At 42.6% G+C, this 16627-nt stretch overlaps 1 protein-coding gene across 1 annotated transcript; it reads left to right on the plus strand.

The window, feature by feature from the left end:
• The first annotated feature begins 3182 nt into the window (after nucleotides 1-3182).
• Nucleotides 3183-16156, plus strand: LOC125113703 (carbonyl reductase [NADPH] 1-like). Its single transcript, XM_047756540.1, has 5 exons — nucleotides 3183-3502; nucleotides 4374-4481; nucleotides 5490-5496; nucleotides 9606-9622; nucleotides 15840-16156. Exons 1-5 carry the CDS (start codon nucleotides 3214-3216, stop codon nucleotides 16154-16156), a joined length of 738 nt encoding a protein of 245 aa, XP_047612496.1. The 5' UTR covers nucleotides 3183-3213.
• Nucleotides 16157-16627: the final 471 nt, after the last annotated feature.

Below are 16627 nucleotides of genomic sequence, written 5' to 3' on the forward strand. Positions count from 1 at the left end.
ACTGTCTTTTTCCTATCCATATTCTTGCCTCTTTTGTTGAAGATGAATTGACCATAGTTGTCTGGGCTCATTTCTGGATTCTCTATTCTGTTCCATTGGTCTGTATGTCTGTTTTGGAACCAGGACCACACTCTCTTGCTTACTGTAGCTTTGCAATACTGCCTGAAGTCTGGGAGAGTTATGCCTCCTGCTTGGTTTTTGTTCCTCGGGATTGCTTTGGCAATTCTGGGTCTCTCATGGTTCCACATAAATTTTTGGATTCTTTGTTCCACTTCTGTGAAAAATGTCATGGGGAGCGTGATGGGGATTGCATGGAATCTGTAGGCTGCATTGCGTAGCATGGCCATTTTTACAAGGTTAATGTGTCCGACCCAGGAGCGTGGAAAGTCTTTCCCTTTCTTTGCATCCTCTTTAATTTCCCTCATTAATGTTTTATACTTCTCAGCATATAAGTCTCTCACCTCCTTGGTCAGGTCAATTCCTGGGTATTTGATTTTGGGGGGTGTAACTTGAAAAGGTATTGTATTTTTGTATTCCTTTTCTAGAATTCCATTGGGAGTCTACAGACATGTGACTGATTTCTGAATGTTAATCTTGTATCCTGCTACTTTGCTGATTTTTTTGATCAGTTTGAGTAGTTTTGGGGTTAAGCCCTTAGGGTTTTCTCTATATAGTATCGTGTCATCTGCACACAGTGACAATTTTACCTCTTCTCTTCCCATTTACATACTCTTTATTGCTTCTGTTTTTCTAATGGCTGCGTCTCCGACTTCCGAAATACTAAGTTGAATAAAAGTGGTGAGAGTGGGCATCCTTGTCTTGTTCCAGATTTGAATGTGTAAGACACAAAGAACAGGGTACACAAGAAGGAGGGCTGGGGAGATCTTATCTATGGAGTGATGAAAATTGGGGTCACCGTGCTGTCCAGGATCTATGCCAGGAAACTGAGCGAGCAGAGAGCAGGGGACAAGATCCTCCTGAATAACTGCTGCAGAAGGTGGGTGCGAACTGACATGGGGGGACCCAAAACCCCCAAGAGCCCAGAAGAAGGAGCAGAGACCGCTATATACCTGGCCCTTTTGCCCTCCGATGCTGAGGGGTCTCACGGTCAGTTTGTTTCTGACAAAAAAGTTGTAGAATGGGGTGTTCCCCCTGAGAGCTACCCATGGGTCAATGCATAATTTGTGTCCTGATTTCCCCAAAAGATACTTATACTGTCAAAAATAGCCCTATGCAAAAATGAAAAAGAAAATAAAGAACCAAAATATCTCAATTGAGTCCCCACTTGGAGAAGGCTGCTCATTCTGTGAAGGCTTATGTCATTACCTCTCTGATCCCAAGGAAGGGAAACATGGAGTAGATGACAAATAATGTAAACCAATCAAGAGATGAATAAATGGCTCTTCATAAAGGTCCACGTGTGCCGACTGCTCCTATGCTAAAAAGGCTCAGACGTGGAAGAGACCAAAAGGTAGGTCAAGAGAAGCGAGAGCATAACTTGGGACAACCGCCATTATGGATCCGGTCAGACAGGAAATCCATTGAGCTTTGCGGGTCCAAGCGGTCTCTGTTGCAGCTACAGAGATCTGCCTTTGCAGCAGGAAAGTCGCCAGAGAGGGTTCATAAACCGAGGAGCATGGTGACATTGAGACCGTGGGCTTTAGCTCAGCAGCCAGCAGTGTAACACGGGCAGCATCACAGAGGGAGGATATTTGCTCTGGTGTCTTTAAACCCCAAATTCAATGGGACAACAGCAACTGTATAGTTGAAGTGTGAGGGGGTACTTTTATGAAAGATGCGGACCTAAGAGAATCAGAGCCGGCTGGGAAGAGGGAGTGTGCAGGTGTGTTGGTGGATAGGAGAGATTGTGGTCCAGTCTATGCAGGAAGGGTGTGTTGTTTGTACAAGACCAAAGGCTCAGGAAGCCTGCAACATCGCTAATGAGTAAACAGTTCTTTATACACGTCCACTCATGCAGACTCTGAAATGCTAAAGCAGCTCACTTGTTCATACGGATTGAATCTAGTGTGGAGGACATTCGGGTGAGTAGAATTCCCTCAAACTGCTATTTAAGCATCTGGAACCAAAGGGTCCTGGCTGTGCCACCTTCCTGCCTGACCTCGGTCAAATGCTGTGTCTACTGGATCCCCTCAATTGTAAAGTGGGGGTCACAGTTATAGGACTGCTGGGAAGATCCGTGTCAGGATATAAGTGACAGTGTTCAAAACTCAGGGGACGTGCCAAGTGCCCTCTGTCACAAGGCCCTGTACGAGGGTGCCAACACCACCCGGGGCAGCAAAATGAAGCTTTTTCCTGCCCAACACCAAGCCTCGCCTCCCCGGGGCCCCAGGAATTGTTCACCACATCCCCTCCATTCACAGAAGCACTCCATATCCAAGTCCACAAAAATAACATGTAATTAAATATATCATGTATTAACCTGCAATAAACCAAGCCAAAAGGTAGGTACTTCCAGCAACCCGAAGATTTAGGAAAACATTAAATAAACATTCTCATCAGGGGCTTGGCACGGGAGGAGCTTCACAAACACCCCCACTCCTGGGGCAACACTGGGAATCCCACAGAGTGTATACCCTGCCCACACAAAGTCGCATCACTGGACCATTTTCTCTCATTCACAGTCCTGAATTCCTCCTAAGGAAGCTCCAGAAACTCTCTCCTCAGAAGCAAGCATCCTTAGTAATGTTTTCAATCTTTGCATTAAAGAAAAGCAATCCCTGCCATTCTCAAGGGAGTGATGGTCCCAGCCCAAGACAATGAATCTGCACTCCCTTTCCTCCTTTTGGAGATCTGCCCACCAAATTTTTTCCGGTCAACCACCAGGAATCCCTAGCCCCCTACTGACCCTTCACCCACCCATCTCCACCCTTCCAATCCGTGTGCAACTCAGAGGTAAGATCAAAAGACAGAGCTTTGCAGGTTTGGCTCTGGAGGCAGAACCAAGGAGGGGGTGGACTCAGGTCTCAGTTATTAGGACCCTACTCCAACATTTGGCCCTCCTTGGAGGGAGGGAAGAAGGCAGGGATTAGTCCCCTAGGAGTCACAGCCCTGCTGCCAGACACGCTATCCCAACTCCTGCCTAACTGGCCTCTCTGTTACCAATTCCTGCCTGTTGAAAACCTGCACCTCCTGCCCTAGACTCACACCACCCTCCACTCTCCACACCAGAGCCCCCCACACACCACACTAGCCATGTCTTCCAACACTCGAGTGGCTCTGGTGACGGGGGCAAACAAGGGTATTGGCTTCGCCATCGTGCGGGACCTGTGCCGGCAGTTCTCTGGGGACGTGGTACTCACAGCGAGGGATGTGGCACGAGGCCAGGCAGCCGTGAAGCAACTGCAAGCCGAGGGCCTGAGCCCACGCTTCCACCAGCTGGACATCATAGACCTGCAGAGCATCCGTGCCTTGTGTGACTTCCTGCGGAAGGAGTATGGCGGGCTGGATGTGCTGGTCAACAACGCGGCCATCGCCTTCCAGTGTAAGTGGATGTGAGCTCAAAGGATACAGCCTTCTGAGGGGGGCCAGCCTGGCTGGGTCGGGGCTACTGCCTGAATGTCCACCGTGGGACCTCGAACCTGTTCCCTGGAGAGGGGGATGGACTGATGTCCACAAGGAGCAGAATTCCTCCAGACTGACAAAATTTCCCAGCCATAACACCCCTCCAATACTTTTGATCAGATTGGTAGGAACTGAGTCCAGGTTTTCACAGGATCACTCTGAACTGTGGAGCTTTGGGTGTTTGTTTGTTTTTTGATTTTTTTTTTTTTAGTTATGTTCCCTTGGGTGTTTCCATCATGGCAGAGCAGAAACAAATCCAACTAGGAACCATGAAGTTGTGGCTTCTGTCCCTGGCTTCATTCAGTGGGTGAAGGATCTGGTGTTGCCATGAGCTCTGGTGTAGGTCACAGACATGGCTCGGATCCTGCGTTGCTGTGGCTGTGCTGTAGGTCAGCAGCTGTAGCTCCAAGTCCACCCCTAGCCTGAGAACCTCTACATGCCAAATGTACGGCCCTAAAAAGCAAAAAATAATATATATATATATATATATATATATATATATATATATATATTTCCTTAATTATTAACTTCCTTTGAAATAAACAAAATACTGCAAAGAAGGAGACACATAGATCCCATACATGCTCCCTTCGCTTATTCTCCCACAATGGTACCATCTCACAAAACTGTACAGCATGTTCACTTTCTGAAACACTCACTGGCACAATGCTGTTAACTAGCCCCAGACGTTACTTAATATGCATCAGAATACAGGGTACAGAAACTATCGATATGTGCATTTTTACATAAGGCTACTATTAATTAGCTCCTTTCTCTTTCTGCCCTAAAAGTGGAGGATCCCACACTGTTTCGTATTCAGGCAGAACTGACTATGAAAACCAACTTCTTGGGAACCCGAGATGTGTGCACAGAGCTTCTGCCTCTAATAAAACCTCAAGGTGAGTCTGATTGGATCCCAAGCTCTAGTGTTCCTCGCAAGATCTGAGCCTTGCCTGCCTCTGGCCTTCTCTGCAGGCCCAGCTCCCTCTCCTGCTCAGCGTCACTGGCCTCGAGGCTGTGTCTCCACCTGGGCAGGTGTCCTGGGGCCATAGGTCTCTTTACACTATCAAGGTCCAGCTGCTCTTCATTCCTCTGGCTGTTTCATCTCTTCTATTTCAGTCACAATGCTCCTACGAAAGGCATTTACCTTCCTCTGTGCCACTCACACGTGGAGTTTACTTAGGAGTCAGCTCCAGACCTTCTCTCCCCACCTCTCACTCTCACAGTGATCTGGTTCACTGTTTCGCTTTGCTGGTTGGCTTTTGCTGACTCAGGTTTGGGTAGCTACCATACCATCAAATCATCATTCCCCCTAAAGCTTTTTCTACATCTCTTCACCTGGGTTTTTCTTTTGTCTCCTACCAACAGGGTACATTATATATTTATTTATTGGTTGGTAGAAGCTGAGCTAAATGTACTCTTCTTGGTCCTGACAAGTTCAGGGGGTCCCTAGACCACCCACAGTTTCAAGAATTCACTAGAAAGAAACAGAACTCACCAAAAAGCTGTTAAGTACAAATGCCAGTGAATTAGGAAGTGGAGACTAGCTCAGGTCAGCAGGGATCAAGGTCTCATGGCACAGTGTCTAGCAAAGACCAGGATGGAGCTGCCACATGTCCTCACCCAGCACATCTTGGAGGAAGCACGTGTTTCTCCCTGAAACAATAGGAGACCACACACGTGGAACATTGCCCACCTGGGAGCTCACCCTGGCCTTGGTGTTCAGTGGCCTTGGTGCTGGTGGGTCATATAGGCATGGCCCACTGCCCTCTTGGATGACCTGACTCTCCAGACCCTCCCAAGGTCCAGTTCATACCAGGTAGCCCAAGGCCGCAGCATAGTCACCTGCTAACATAGAGTATGGTGCCTGACCCTAGACACCAAGTGAGCAAAGCCAGTCTTCTCAGGCAGGATGTGCTAAGGGTTTCGCACGTCCGCCCAGGTTCTCTGGCGAAGAGCTGAACAATCGTTGGCCAAGCTTAGGCCCTTCCTTACAGAGAGCAGCCCCTGGTGCTTTCCTAAGGCTCTCTTATGTCCAAAGGATCGTGGAGCAACTAAATTTAGTACAGAACTTATTTAGTGAATAGAGCAATATTATCGGAAATAGGCCTGGTATTTAGAGGAGCCGGCTTGGGGGAAGGGTAGTTTTGGAAGGGCAGATGATCTGACTTATCAAGCCACCACTTACATTTTCATGTGTTGGTACTAATGGTATTCTCCTTTTAATCAACCACTTCTGTTCTGTGCCTTTATTGGCATACAACCCTTTGTTCAACTGTTCAGTATATGTTAAGCAATAAAACAAAGCATATAAAATTTTAAAGCTTTTTTAAGGAAAAAATCTACTATTTGAATCAAAAAGCACCAATCCGGAAGTGGTGAGGCTGTTTCTGCCCACAGGGAGTAAGGAAGACATGATTGTGGAGAGAACACTGAAAGAAAGTAAGGAGATTATGGAATGTCTGGAGCATCTGGCACCTGGTGGCTATTTGTGCCTGGTGGGCCTTAGGTTTCATTATGTCACCATGAGGCACTTACAGGCTCGGATTCTGGACTGCTACCATAACCCACCAGGGGACTAAAGCCACTCAATCAAATGGCCTCCTTGTTAAATCGATTTACAACATGGAAAGTTGCTGCTGCTCAACTCCCCCCAATTTTCGTCATCAACACTCATTTTCCATCGGCATGACAACCAGAAGAGACTGTCACTCAGTCTCCCAGGACACTTGACCCTCAACGTCAGTATCTTCCTTGATGCCTTAGACCGGGGTTCTCCTGCCAGGGTGGAAAAGCCAGGTCCAGAGACAGTATCTCATCTCAGCAGGACACAATGTAACTTCTTAGGGCTCCCACCTGCAGCCCCACTTCCCAGCTTTGTGTCAGGACGTGGCCTCAAGTCTGTCTCCTACCCATCTCCCCTCTTTCTGACGTGCTTGCAGATGAAACACTCTCTATCTTTGTGCCTGAGAAGATGCTAGTCTTATTAACAAAAATCCCATCCCTGCCTTAAAACGGCAACCATTTCTACTCCCCTCATGGACCCAAAGAGCCATGACAAATAACCACACCTGAGTACAACCCATCAACAATATCGAAACCTCCCCACCTGGGAAATAGTTCTTCTGATGGAAATTAAAATGTCCTACTCTCATTCCATCTTAAGGTCCCTTTGACTCTCAGAGTGACATGCTTAGTGGGCATATTTTTTTTTTGGTACAAAAGTATTCAAATAAGCTTTATTTGTAACACCCAAAAGTGGAAAACATCCCAAAGATCCTAAAAAAGAATGATGGATCAACAAGATGTGGCATATTCATGCAATAGAATACTACTCAACAATAAAAAAAATCAACTATTGGCATGCAACCATATAACTAAATCTCAAAAATACCATGTGGAGCAAAAGAAGCCAGGCGTGGCAGGATGGAGGGGGAAATGTACATACTCTGCAATTTTTTTTTTTCAAAACCCCCAGCTCATCCCCCATCCCACATCTGGTCTCATTTGGAAAAAAAAAGTATTTCAAAGTCTGTGAGTCAGTATCTGTTCTGCAAAGAAGTTCAGTATGTCCTTTTTTTAGATTCCACATGTAAGTGATAGCATATGATGTTGGTGTCCCACTGTCTGATTTCACTTAGCATGATAATTTCTAGGACCATCCATGTTGCTAAACATGCCAGTATTTCATTCCTTTTAATGGCCTAGTAACATTCCATTGTGTATATGTACCACCTCTTCTTGATCCACTCCTCTGTTGATGGACATTTAGGTTGTTTCCATGTCTTGGCTATTGTAAATGGTGCTTCGATGAACATCGGAGTACATGTGTCTTTGCGAGTCATGGTTTTCTCTGGGTAGATGCCCAGGAGTGGGATTGCTAGATCAAAGGGTAGTTCTATTTTGAGTTTTCTGAGGAATCTCCATACGGTTTTCCACAGTGATTACACCAATTTACAATCCTACCAAAAGTGTAAAAGGGTTTCTTTTTCTCCACACCCTCTCCAACACTTATTGTTTGTAGACTTTTGGATGATGGCACTTCTGGCTGGTGTAAGGTGGTACCTCATAAGAGGTTTTGATTTGCATTTCTCTAATAATGACTGATGTTGAACATCTTTTCATGTGTTTCTTGGCCATCCGTATGTCTTCTTTGGAGATCTGTCTGTTTAGATCTTCTGTGAATTTTTTGAAGGGGTTATTTCTTTTTTTGGTATGGAGCTATAGGAGGTATTTATAAATTTTGGAGATTAATCACTTGTCCATTGATTCATTTGCAAAGATTTACTCCCATTCTGTGGGTTGTCTTTTCGTTTTGTTTAGGGTTTCCTTTGCTGTGCAGAAACATTTAAGTTTAATTAAGTCCCATTTGTTTATTTTTGTTTTTATTGTCATTATTCAAAGAGGTGGATCTGAGAAGATGTTGCTGTGGTTTATGTCAGAGAGTGTTTGGCCTCTGGTTTCCTCTAAGAGTTTGATAGTGTCTGGCCTTCTATCTAGGTCTTTCATCCATTGTGAGTTTCTTTTTGTGTATGGTGTTAGGGAGTGTTCTCATTTCATTCTTTTCCGTGTGGCTGTCCAGTTTTCCCAGGACCGCTTATTCAAGGGGCTGTCCTTTCTCCATTGTCTATTCTTGCCTCCTTTGACATAGATGTGTTGGGTGTAGGTGCATGGGTTTAATTCTAGGCTTTCTATCCTGTTCCAGTGATCTATATTTCTATCTTTGTGCCAGTACCACATGGTTTTGATGACAGCTGCTTTGTAGTATAGCCTGAAGTCCGGGATCCTGATTCCTCCAGCTCCATTTTTCCTTCTCAGGATGTCTTTGGCTATTCTGGGTCTTTTGTGCTTCTAAACACACTTTAAAATATTTTGTTCGCATTCTGTGGAAAATGTCCTTGGTGATTTGATAGGGATTGCATTGAACCTGTAGATTGCCTTGGATGGTATAGTCATTTTGACAATATTGATTCTTCCAATCCAAGAGCATGGTATGTCTTTCCATCTATTTGTGTCATCTTTGATTTCTTTCATCCGTGTCTTATAGTTTTCAGAGTACAGGTCTTTTGTCTCTTTAGGTAGGTTTACTCCTAGGTATTTTTTTTTTTTTGATGAAATGGTAAATGAGATTGTTTCACTAATTTCTCTTTCTGATCTTTCCTTGTTAGTATATCAAAATGCCATCGATTTCTGTGTATTAATTTTGTATCCTGCGACTTTGCCAAATTCATGGATGAGCTCTAACAGTTTTCTGGTAGCAACTTTAGGATTCTCTAGGTATAGTATCATGTCATCTGCAAATAGCGATAGTTTTACTTCTTCCTTTCCAATTTGGATTCCTTTTATTTCTTTTACTTCTCTGATATTGCCATGGCTAGGACTTCCAAAACTATGTTGAAGAGCAGTGGCGAGAGCGGACATCCTTGTCTCGTTCCTGATCACAGTGGGAATTCTTTCAGCATTTCACCATTGAGAATGATGTTAGCTCTGGGTTTGTTCATATATGGCCTTTATTATGTTGAGGTGGGTTCCCTCTATGCCCCCTTTCTGAAGGGTTCTTATCAGAAATGGGTGTTGGATTTTGTCAAAAGCTTTTTCTGCATCTATTGAGAGGACCGTATGGTTTTTATTCAGTTTGTTAATGTGGAGTATCACACTGATGGATTTGTGGATATTGAAGAACCCTTGCATCCCTGGGATAAATCCCACTTGATCATGATGTACAATCCTTTTAATGTATTGTTGGATGCGGTTTGCTAGTATTTTGTTGAGGATTTTTGCACTGATGTGCATCAGTGAAATCGGCCTGTAGTTTTCTTTTTTTGTGTTGTCTTTGTCTGGTTTTGGTATCAGGGTGATGGTGGCCTCATAGGATGAGTTTGGGAGTATCCCTTCCTCTGAAATTTTTTTTTGAAATAGTTTCAGAAGGACAGGTGTTAACTCTTCTCTAAGTGTTTGATAGAATTCACCTGTGAAGCCATCTGGTCCTGGACTTTTGTTTGTTGGAAGTTTTTTCATCACAGTGTCAATTTCAGTTCTTGTGATGGGTCCATTCATCTTTTCTATTTCATCTTGGTTTAGTCTTGGTAGATTGTACTCTTCTAAGAATTCATCCATTTCTTCTAGGTTTTCTGTTTTATTGGCATGTAGTTGCATATAGTATTCCCTTATGATCCTTTGTATTTCTGTGATGCCTGTTGTTACTTCTTTTTCCTTTATAATTTTATCGATTTGGGTCCTCTCTCTTTTTTGATGAGTCTGGCTGGGGTTTATAAATTTTGTTGATCTTTTCAAAGAACGAAATTTTAGTTTCATTGATCTTTTCTATGGCTTTCCTCATTTCTATTTCATTGATTTCTGCTCTGATCTTTATGATTTCTTTCCTTCTACTAACTTTATATCTTGTCTGTTCTCTCTCTCACTGCTTTAGATGTAAAGTTAGGTTGTTTATTTGAGCTTTTTCTTGTGTCCTGAGGTAGGCTTGTATTGCCATAAACTTCCCTCTTAGAACTGCTTTTGCTGCATCCCATAGGTTTTGGAGTGTTATATCTTTGCTGTCATTTGCTGCTAGGTATTTTTTTAATTTCCTCTTTGATTTCTTTAGTTATCAATTGGTTGTTTAGTAGCACATTGTTTAGTCTCCAAGTGTTTGTGTTTTTTGCAGATTTTTTTTCTTGTTATTGATTTCCAGTCATATAAAGTAGTGTTCGGAAAAGATGCTTGATATGATTTCAATTTTCTTAAAGTTACTGAGGCTTGACTTGTGACCTAGAATGTGATCAGTCCTAGAGAATGTTCCATGGGCACTTGAGAAGAGTGTGTATTCTGTTGCTTTTGGATGGAATGTCCTATAAATTCTATTACATCCATCTTGTCTAATGCCTTCATTTAGGGCCTATGTTTCCTTGTTCATTTTCCATCTGGATGATCTATCCATTGCTGTAAGTGGGGTGTTAAAGTCCCCTGCTATGACTGTCTTATTGTCAATTTCTCTTTTTAAGGTTGTTTGCAGTTGTGTTATATATTGAGGTGATCCTATGTTGGGTGCATATATATTTACAACTGTTACATCTTCTTCTTCTTGGATTGATCCTTTGATCATTATGTAATGTCCTTCTTTATCTTATAATATTCTTTATTTTATGGTCTATTTTGTCAATATGAGTATTGCTACTCCAGCTTTCTTTTGATTCCCATTTGTATGGAATGTTTTCATCCAATCTCTCCTTTCAATTTTTATGTGTCCCTAGAAGTGAAGTGGGTCTCTTTTAGACAGCATATATATGGGTTTTGTTTTTGTATCCATTAGCCAGTCTATGTCTTTTGGTTGGGGCATTTAGTCCATTCACATTTAAGGTAATTATTGATATGTATGTTCTTATTGCTATTTTTAACTGTTTTGGATTTGTTTTTCTTGCCCTTTTTTCCCCCTTCTTCTCTTGTTCTCTCCTCTTCTGGTTTGATAACAATCTTTTTTTTTTCCCCACTGTACAGCAAGGGGGTCAGGTTATCCTTACATGTATACATTACAATCACATTTTTCCCCCACCCTTTCTTCTGTTGCAACATGAGTATCTAGACAAAGTTCTCAATGCTACTCAGCAGGATCTCCTTGTAAATCTATTCTGAGTTGTGTCTGATAAGCCCAAGCTCCCGATCCCTCCCACTCCCTCCCCCTCCCATCAGGCAGCCACAAGTCTCTTCTCCAAGTCCATGATTTTCTTTTCTAAGGAGATGTTCATTTGTGCTGCATATTAGATTCCAGTTATAAGTGATATCATATGGTATTTGTCTTTGTCTTTCTGGCTCATTTCACTCAGTATGAGATTCTCTAGTTCCATCCATGTTGCTGCAAATGGCATTATTTGGTTCTTTTTTATGGCTGAGTAGTATTCCATTGTGTATATATACCACCTCTTCCGAATCCAATCATCTGTCGATGGACATTTGGGTTTTTCCATGTCCTGACTATTGTGAATAGTGCTGCAATGAACATGCGGGTGCACGTGTCTCTTTTAAGTAGAGTTTTGTCCACATAGATGCCCAAAAGTGGGATTACGGGGTCATATGGAAGTTCTATGTATAGATTTCTAAGGTATCTCCAAACTGTTCTCCATAGTGGCTGTACCAGTTTACATTCCCACCAACAGTGCAGGAGGGTTCCCTTTTCTCCACAGCCCCTCCAGCACTTGTTATTTGTGGATTTATTAATGAGGGCCATTCTGACTGGTGTGAGGTGGTATCTCATGGTAGTTTTGATTTGCATTTCTCTTATTATCAACGATGTTGAGCATTTTTTCATGTGTTTGTTGGCCATCTGTATATCTTCTTTGGAGAAATGTCTATTCAGGTCTTTTGCCCATTTTTCCATTGATTGATTGGTTTTTTTGCTGTTGGGTTGTATAAGTTGTTTATATACTCTAGAGATTAAGCCCTTGTCAGTTGCATCATTTGAAACTGTTTTCTCCCATTCTGTAAGTTGTCTTTTTGTTTTCTTTTGGGTTTCCTTTGCTGTGCAAAAGCTTTTCAGTTGGATGAGGTCCCATGGGTTTATTTTTGCTCTAATTTCTATGGCTTTGGGAGACTGACCTGAGAAAATATTCATGATGTTGATGTCAGAGAGTGTTTTGCCTATGTTTTCTTCTAGGAGTTTGATGGTGTCCTGTCGTATATTTAAGTCTTTCAGCCATTTGAGTTTATTTTTGTGCATGGTGTGAGGGTGTGTTCTAGTTTCATTGCTTTGCATGCAGCTGTCCAGGTTTCCCAGCAATGCTTGCTGAATAGACTTTCTTTTTCCCATTTGATGTTCTTGCCTCCCTTGTCAAAGATTAATTGACCATAGGTGTCAGGGTTTATTTCCGGGTTCTCTATTCTGTTCCATTGGTCTGTCTGTCTGTTTTGATACCAGTACCACACTGTTTTGATGACTGTGGCTTTGTAGTATTTTTTTAAGTCTGGGAAAGTTATGCCTCCTGCTTGGTTTTTGTTTCTCAGGATTGCTTTGGCGATTCTGGGTCTTTTGTGGTTCCATATAAATGTTTGGATTGTTTGTTCTAGTTCTGTGAAAAATGTCCTGGGTCATTTGATAGGGATTGCATTGAATCTGTAGATTGCTTTGGGTAGTATGGCCATTTTTACAATATTGATTTTCCCAATCCAGGAACATGGAATATCTTTCCATTTCTTTACATCTTCTTTGATCTCTTTGATTAAAGTTTTATACTTCTCGGCATATAGGTCCTTTACCTCCTTGGTCAGGTGTATTCTGAGGTATTTGATTTTGTGAGGTGCAACTTTAAAAGGTATCGTATTTTTGTATTCCTTTTCTAATAGTTCATTGCTGGTATACAGAAATGCAAATGACTTCTGAATGTTAATCTTATATCCTGCTACTTTGCTGAATTTATGAATCAGTTCAAGTAGTTTTGGGGTTGAGTCCTTAGGGTTTTCTATGTATAGTATCATGTCTTGATGACAATCTTTAGTGTTGTATTTAAGTTGATTTTTCTTAATTGTGTGTGTATCAATTGTAGATTTTTTGGTTTGCAGTTATTCTGAGGTTTTGATGTAAGAGTCTATATATATATATGAGATTAAGTTGTTGTTCTCTTAATTGCAAGTACATCTCCAGTGTCCTGCATTTGTACCCACCTCTTCTCATGATTTCTGATTTTGGTGGCATAATTGTGCATGGATGATTTCATATCTTTACTGTATAGATACCTTTCCTGGTGAGCCTTGTCATTTGTGGAATTTTTGTTTCCTGGTGCTGTCTTTTCTTTTCTGCCTAGAGAAGTTCCTTTAGTATTTGTTGTAAGGCTGGTTTAGTGTTGCTAAATTCTCTTAGCTTTTGCTTATCTGTGAAGCTTTTGATTTCTCCTTCAAACCTGAATGAGAGCCTTGCTGGGTAAAGTAATCATGGTTGGAGGTTTTTTCCTTTCATCACATTAAGCATATCATGCCACTCTCTTCTGGCCTGCAGAGTTTCTGCTGAAAAATCTGCCAATAATCTTATCAGGATTCCCTTGTATGTTGTTACTTTTTCCTAGCTGCTTTCAGTATTTTCTCTTTGTCTTTAATTTTGGTTAGTTTGATTAATATGTGTCTCAGGGTGTTCCTCCATGGGTTTATTTTATATGGTACTCATTGCACTTCCTGGATTTGAATGAGCAGTTCATTTTCCATATTAGGGAAGTTTTCAGCTATTATCTCTTCAAATATTTTTTCTGTCCCTTTCTCTCTCTCTTCTCCTTCTTCCACAACTATAATATGGATGTTGGTGTGTTTAACATTCTCCCAGAGTTCTCTTAGACTGTCTTCATTTCTTTTCAATCTTTTTTCTCTTTTCTGTTCCACTTCAGTGATTTCCACTAGTCTGTCCTCCACCTCACTTATTCACCCTTCTGCCTCCTGTATTCTGCTATTAGCTGCTTCTAATGAATTTTTTATTTCAGTTATTGTATTTTGCATCTCTGCTTGCTTAATTTTTAAATCTTGTATTTCTTTGCTCAATGTTTGCTGTAAATTATCAGTCTTTGCCTCCAGTTTATTTCCAATGTCTTGCATCATCTTCAGCATCAACAGTCTAAAGTCTTTTTCCTGGAGGCTGAGGTTCTCCTGACCACTTAGCTGATTTTCTGGGGTTTTTTTCCTTTCTCCCACACCAGAGTTATAGTTTTCTGTCTTTTCATTTTTATAGATTTTTGGTGAGGTGATCTTTTTACAGATAATAGAGTTGTAGCCTCTCTTACTTCTGATGTCTGCCCCCCTCATGGCTGAAGTTGGTACAGGGGCTTGCTGTAGGCTTCCTGATGGGAGGGACTGGTGCCTGCCCACTGGTAGGTGGGGCTGATTCCTAATCCTCTGGTGGGTGGGACTTTGTCTCTGGATGAGATTAGAGGCTGCTGAGTGCCTGGGGGCTCTACAGGCAGCCTGTTTACTGATAGGTGCAGCTGTGATCCCACCTGGAGTATTGTTTGGCCTGGGGCTTCTCAGCACTGATGGGTGGGGACAGATTCTCCCAAAATGGCCACCTCTAGAGGAACACACACTGATGAATACTTCCGAGACTCTTGCCTTCAATGTCCTTCCCCCACAACAAGCCACAATCACCCCCTGTTTTCCCAGGAGATCCTCCAAGAACTGCAGTCAGGTCTGCCCCAGACTTCCACAGAGTCTCCACCCTTCACTGGGACCCAGTGCAGATGAAAACCCATGTGTGCCTTTCAAGAATGGGGTCTCTGTTTCCCCCAGTCCTGTGTAGTTGCTGCACACAAGCCCCACTGGCCTTTAATGCCAGATGCTCTGGGGGCTCTTTCTCCCAATCCAAAATCCCCAGGCATGCGGACCTGATGTGGGGCTCAGAACTCTCACTCTGTGTGTGAGTCTCTGTGATACAGTTATTTTCTAGTCTGTAGGATTCCCACCTGGTCTGTATGGGGTTGCTTATATCACATAATCTCCCTTTCTACTATCTTAATGTGGTCTCTTCTGGAGTAGGATATCTTTTGCAAAGTTTCCGGTCCATATGGTTGAATGTTGTTAAGGATTTGGTTGTAATTCTGTTGTTTTTATGAGAGAAGGTGAGCCCCATTCCTACTATGCCACCACCTTAATCCCACTAGAGGGCATCTCTTAAATAGTCAGTTTACACTGACCTTGTCTGTCATCTTATAACCAGAACTTGAGTCAATATTCCTGAGCTGAGAAAATCCTAAACCTAGAGAAAACTTCACAAAATTCAGCCCCTGAGCTGATTGATTTTTTCCTTCCTCCATCTGAACCTTCCAAACCTGATGCTGCCTGATCACCTGGGAACTCTCAGTCATAAACTCACAGGCTCTTTGCTGGTCAACAGAGACCTATTCTAGAGCACTGACCAAGGGACCATAGACCCTCAGGTGGTCCCAAAGGAGGCCACTATCCTGAGTGCAGTGAGGACTCCTCTTATTTTCTGAGCATTTTCTTCCATACACCAATTAACTTTCATATGGAAATCTGGATGCTGCCCTGCACACTAGGGCATTTCTTTCTCTGACATCATCCTGGAAATGATGGCTAGAACAGGTTCCAAGGCAGTTTCATGTCCTTCTCTAATAGAGGCAGTCTTAATTCAATTTCTAGCAAACTGGTCACAGATTCTCAAATGGAAATTTTGGATCCAACATCCCAGCAAATTTGGTATTCATTCTTCGGGCACTCACATCTCTATGTAACAATTTGTGTTGTACTTTAGGCAGAGTGGTGACTGTTTCCAGCTATGAGTGTCAGAGTTCTTCATGACTGCAGCCCCAAATTGCAGCAGAAGTTCAAGAGTGAGACCATCACAGAGCAGGAGCTGGTGGGGCTCATGAACAAGTTTGTGGAAGACACAAAGAATGGGATACACAGGAGGGAGGGCTGGTGTGATTTGATCTATGGAGTGACAAAAATCAGGGTCACCCTGCTGTCCAAGATCTATGCCAGGAAACTGGGTGAGCAGAGAGGAGGGGACAAGATCCTCCTGAATGCTTGCTGCCCAGCATGGGTGAGAACTGGCATGGCTGGACCCAAAGCCCCCAAGAGCCCAGAATAAGGAGCAGAGACTCCCATGTACTTAGCCCTTTTGCCCTCAGATGCTGAGGGGCTTCATGGTCAGTTTGTTTCTGACAAAAATAGTTGTAGAATGGGGTGTTCTCCCTCAGAGCTTCCCATAGGTCAATTTATGTTACGTGTCCTGATTTAACCAAAACACCAATTACTGTGTCAAAGGAATCCCTATGCAAAAAAAAAAAAAAGCACCCAAAAATCAAATTATCTCTATTAAGTCCACACGTGGTGATAGATGTGAATTTTTTGATGCCTGTCGTGATTTCCTCAGTGACCTCAGGGAGGTAAAATGGAATGGATTCCAAATGATGAATAAAAATCAATAGATGAATAAATCCTTCTTTACAAAGTTCCATGTGTGCACACTATTCATATCCTGAACCCACTCAGAAATCTGAGTGCATAATGTAAGTCAAGAGAAGTGACAGAATCACTTGGGACAAGGGCCATCATGGAT

The sequence above is a fragment of the Phacochoerus africanus genome, chromosome 1 (assembly GCF_016906955.1).
Source record: "Phacochoerus africanus isolate WHEZ1 chromosome 1, ROS_Pafr_v1, whole genome shotgun sequence".
Lineage (NCBI taxonomy): Eukaryota > Metazoa > Chordata > Mammalia > Artiodactyla > Suidae > Phacochoerus > Phacochoerus africanus.

What these genes read in the sequence shown, in the direction of transcription:
- LOC125113703 (XM_047756540.1), top strand. Translation starts at nt 3,214, where the DNA reads ATGTCTTCCAACACTCGAGTGGCTCTGGTGACGGGGGCAAACAAGGGT. An exon ending in CGCGGCCATCGCCTTCCAGT is followed by an intron (nt 3,503 to 4,373) that starts GTAAGTGGATGT and finishes CTGCCCTAAAAG; the next exon opens with TGGAGGATCCCACACTGTTT.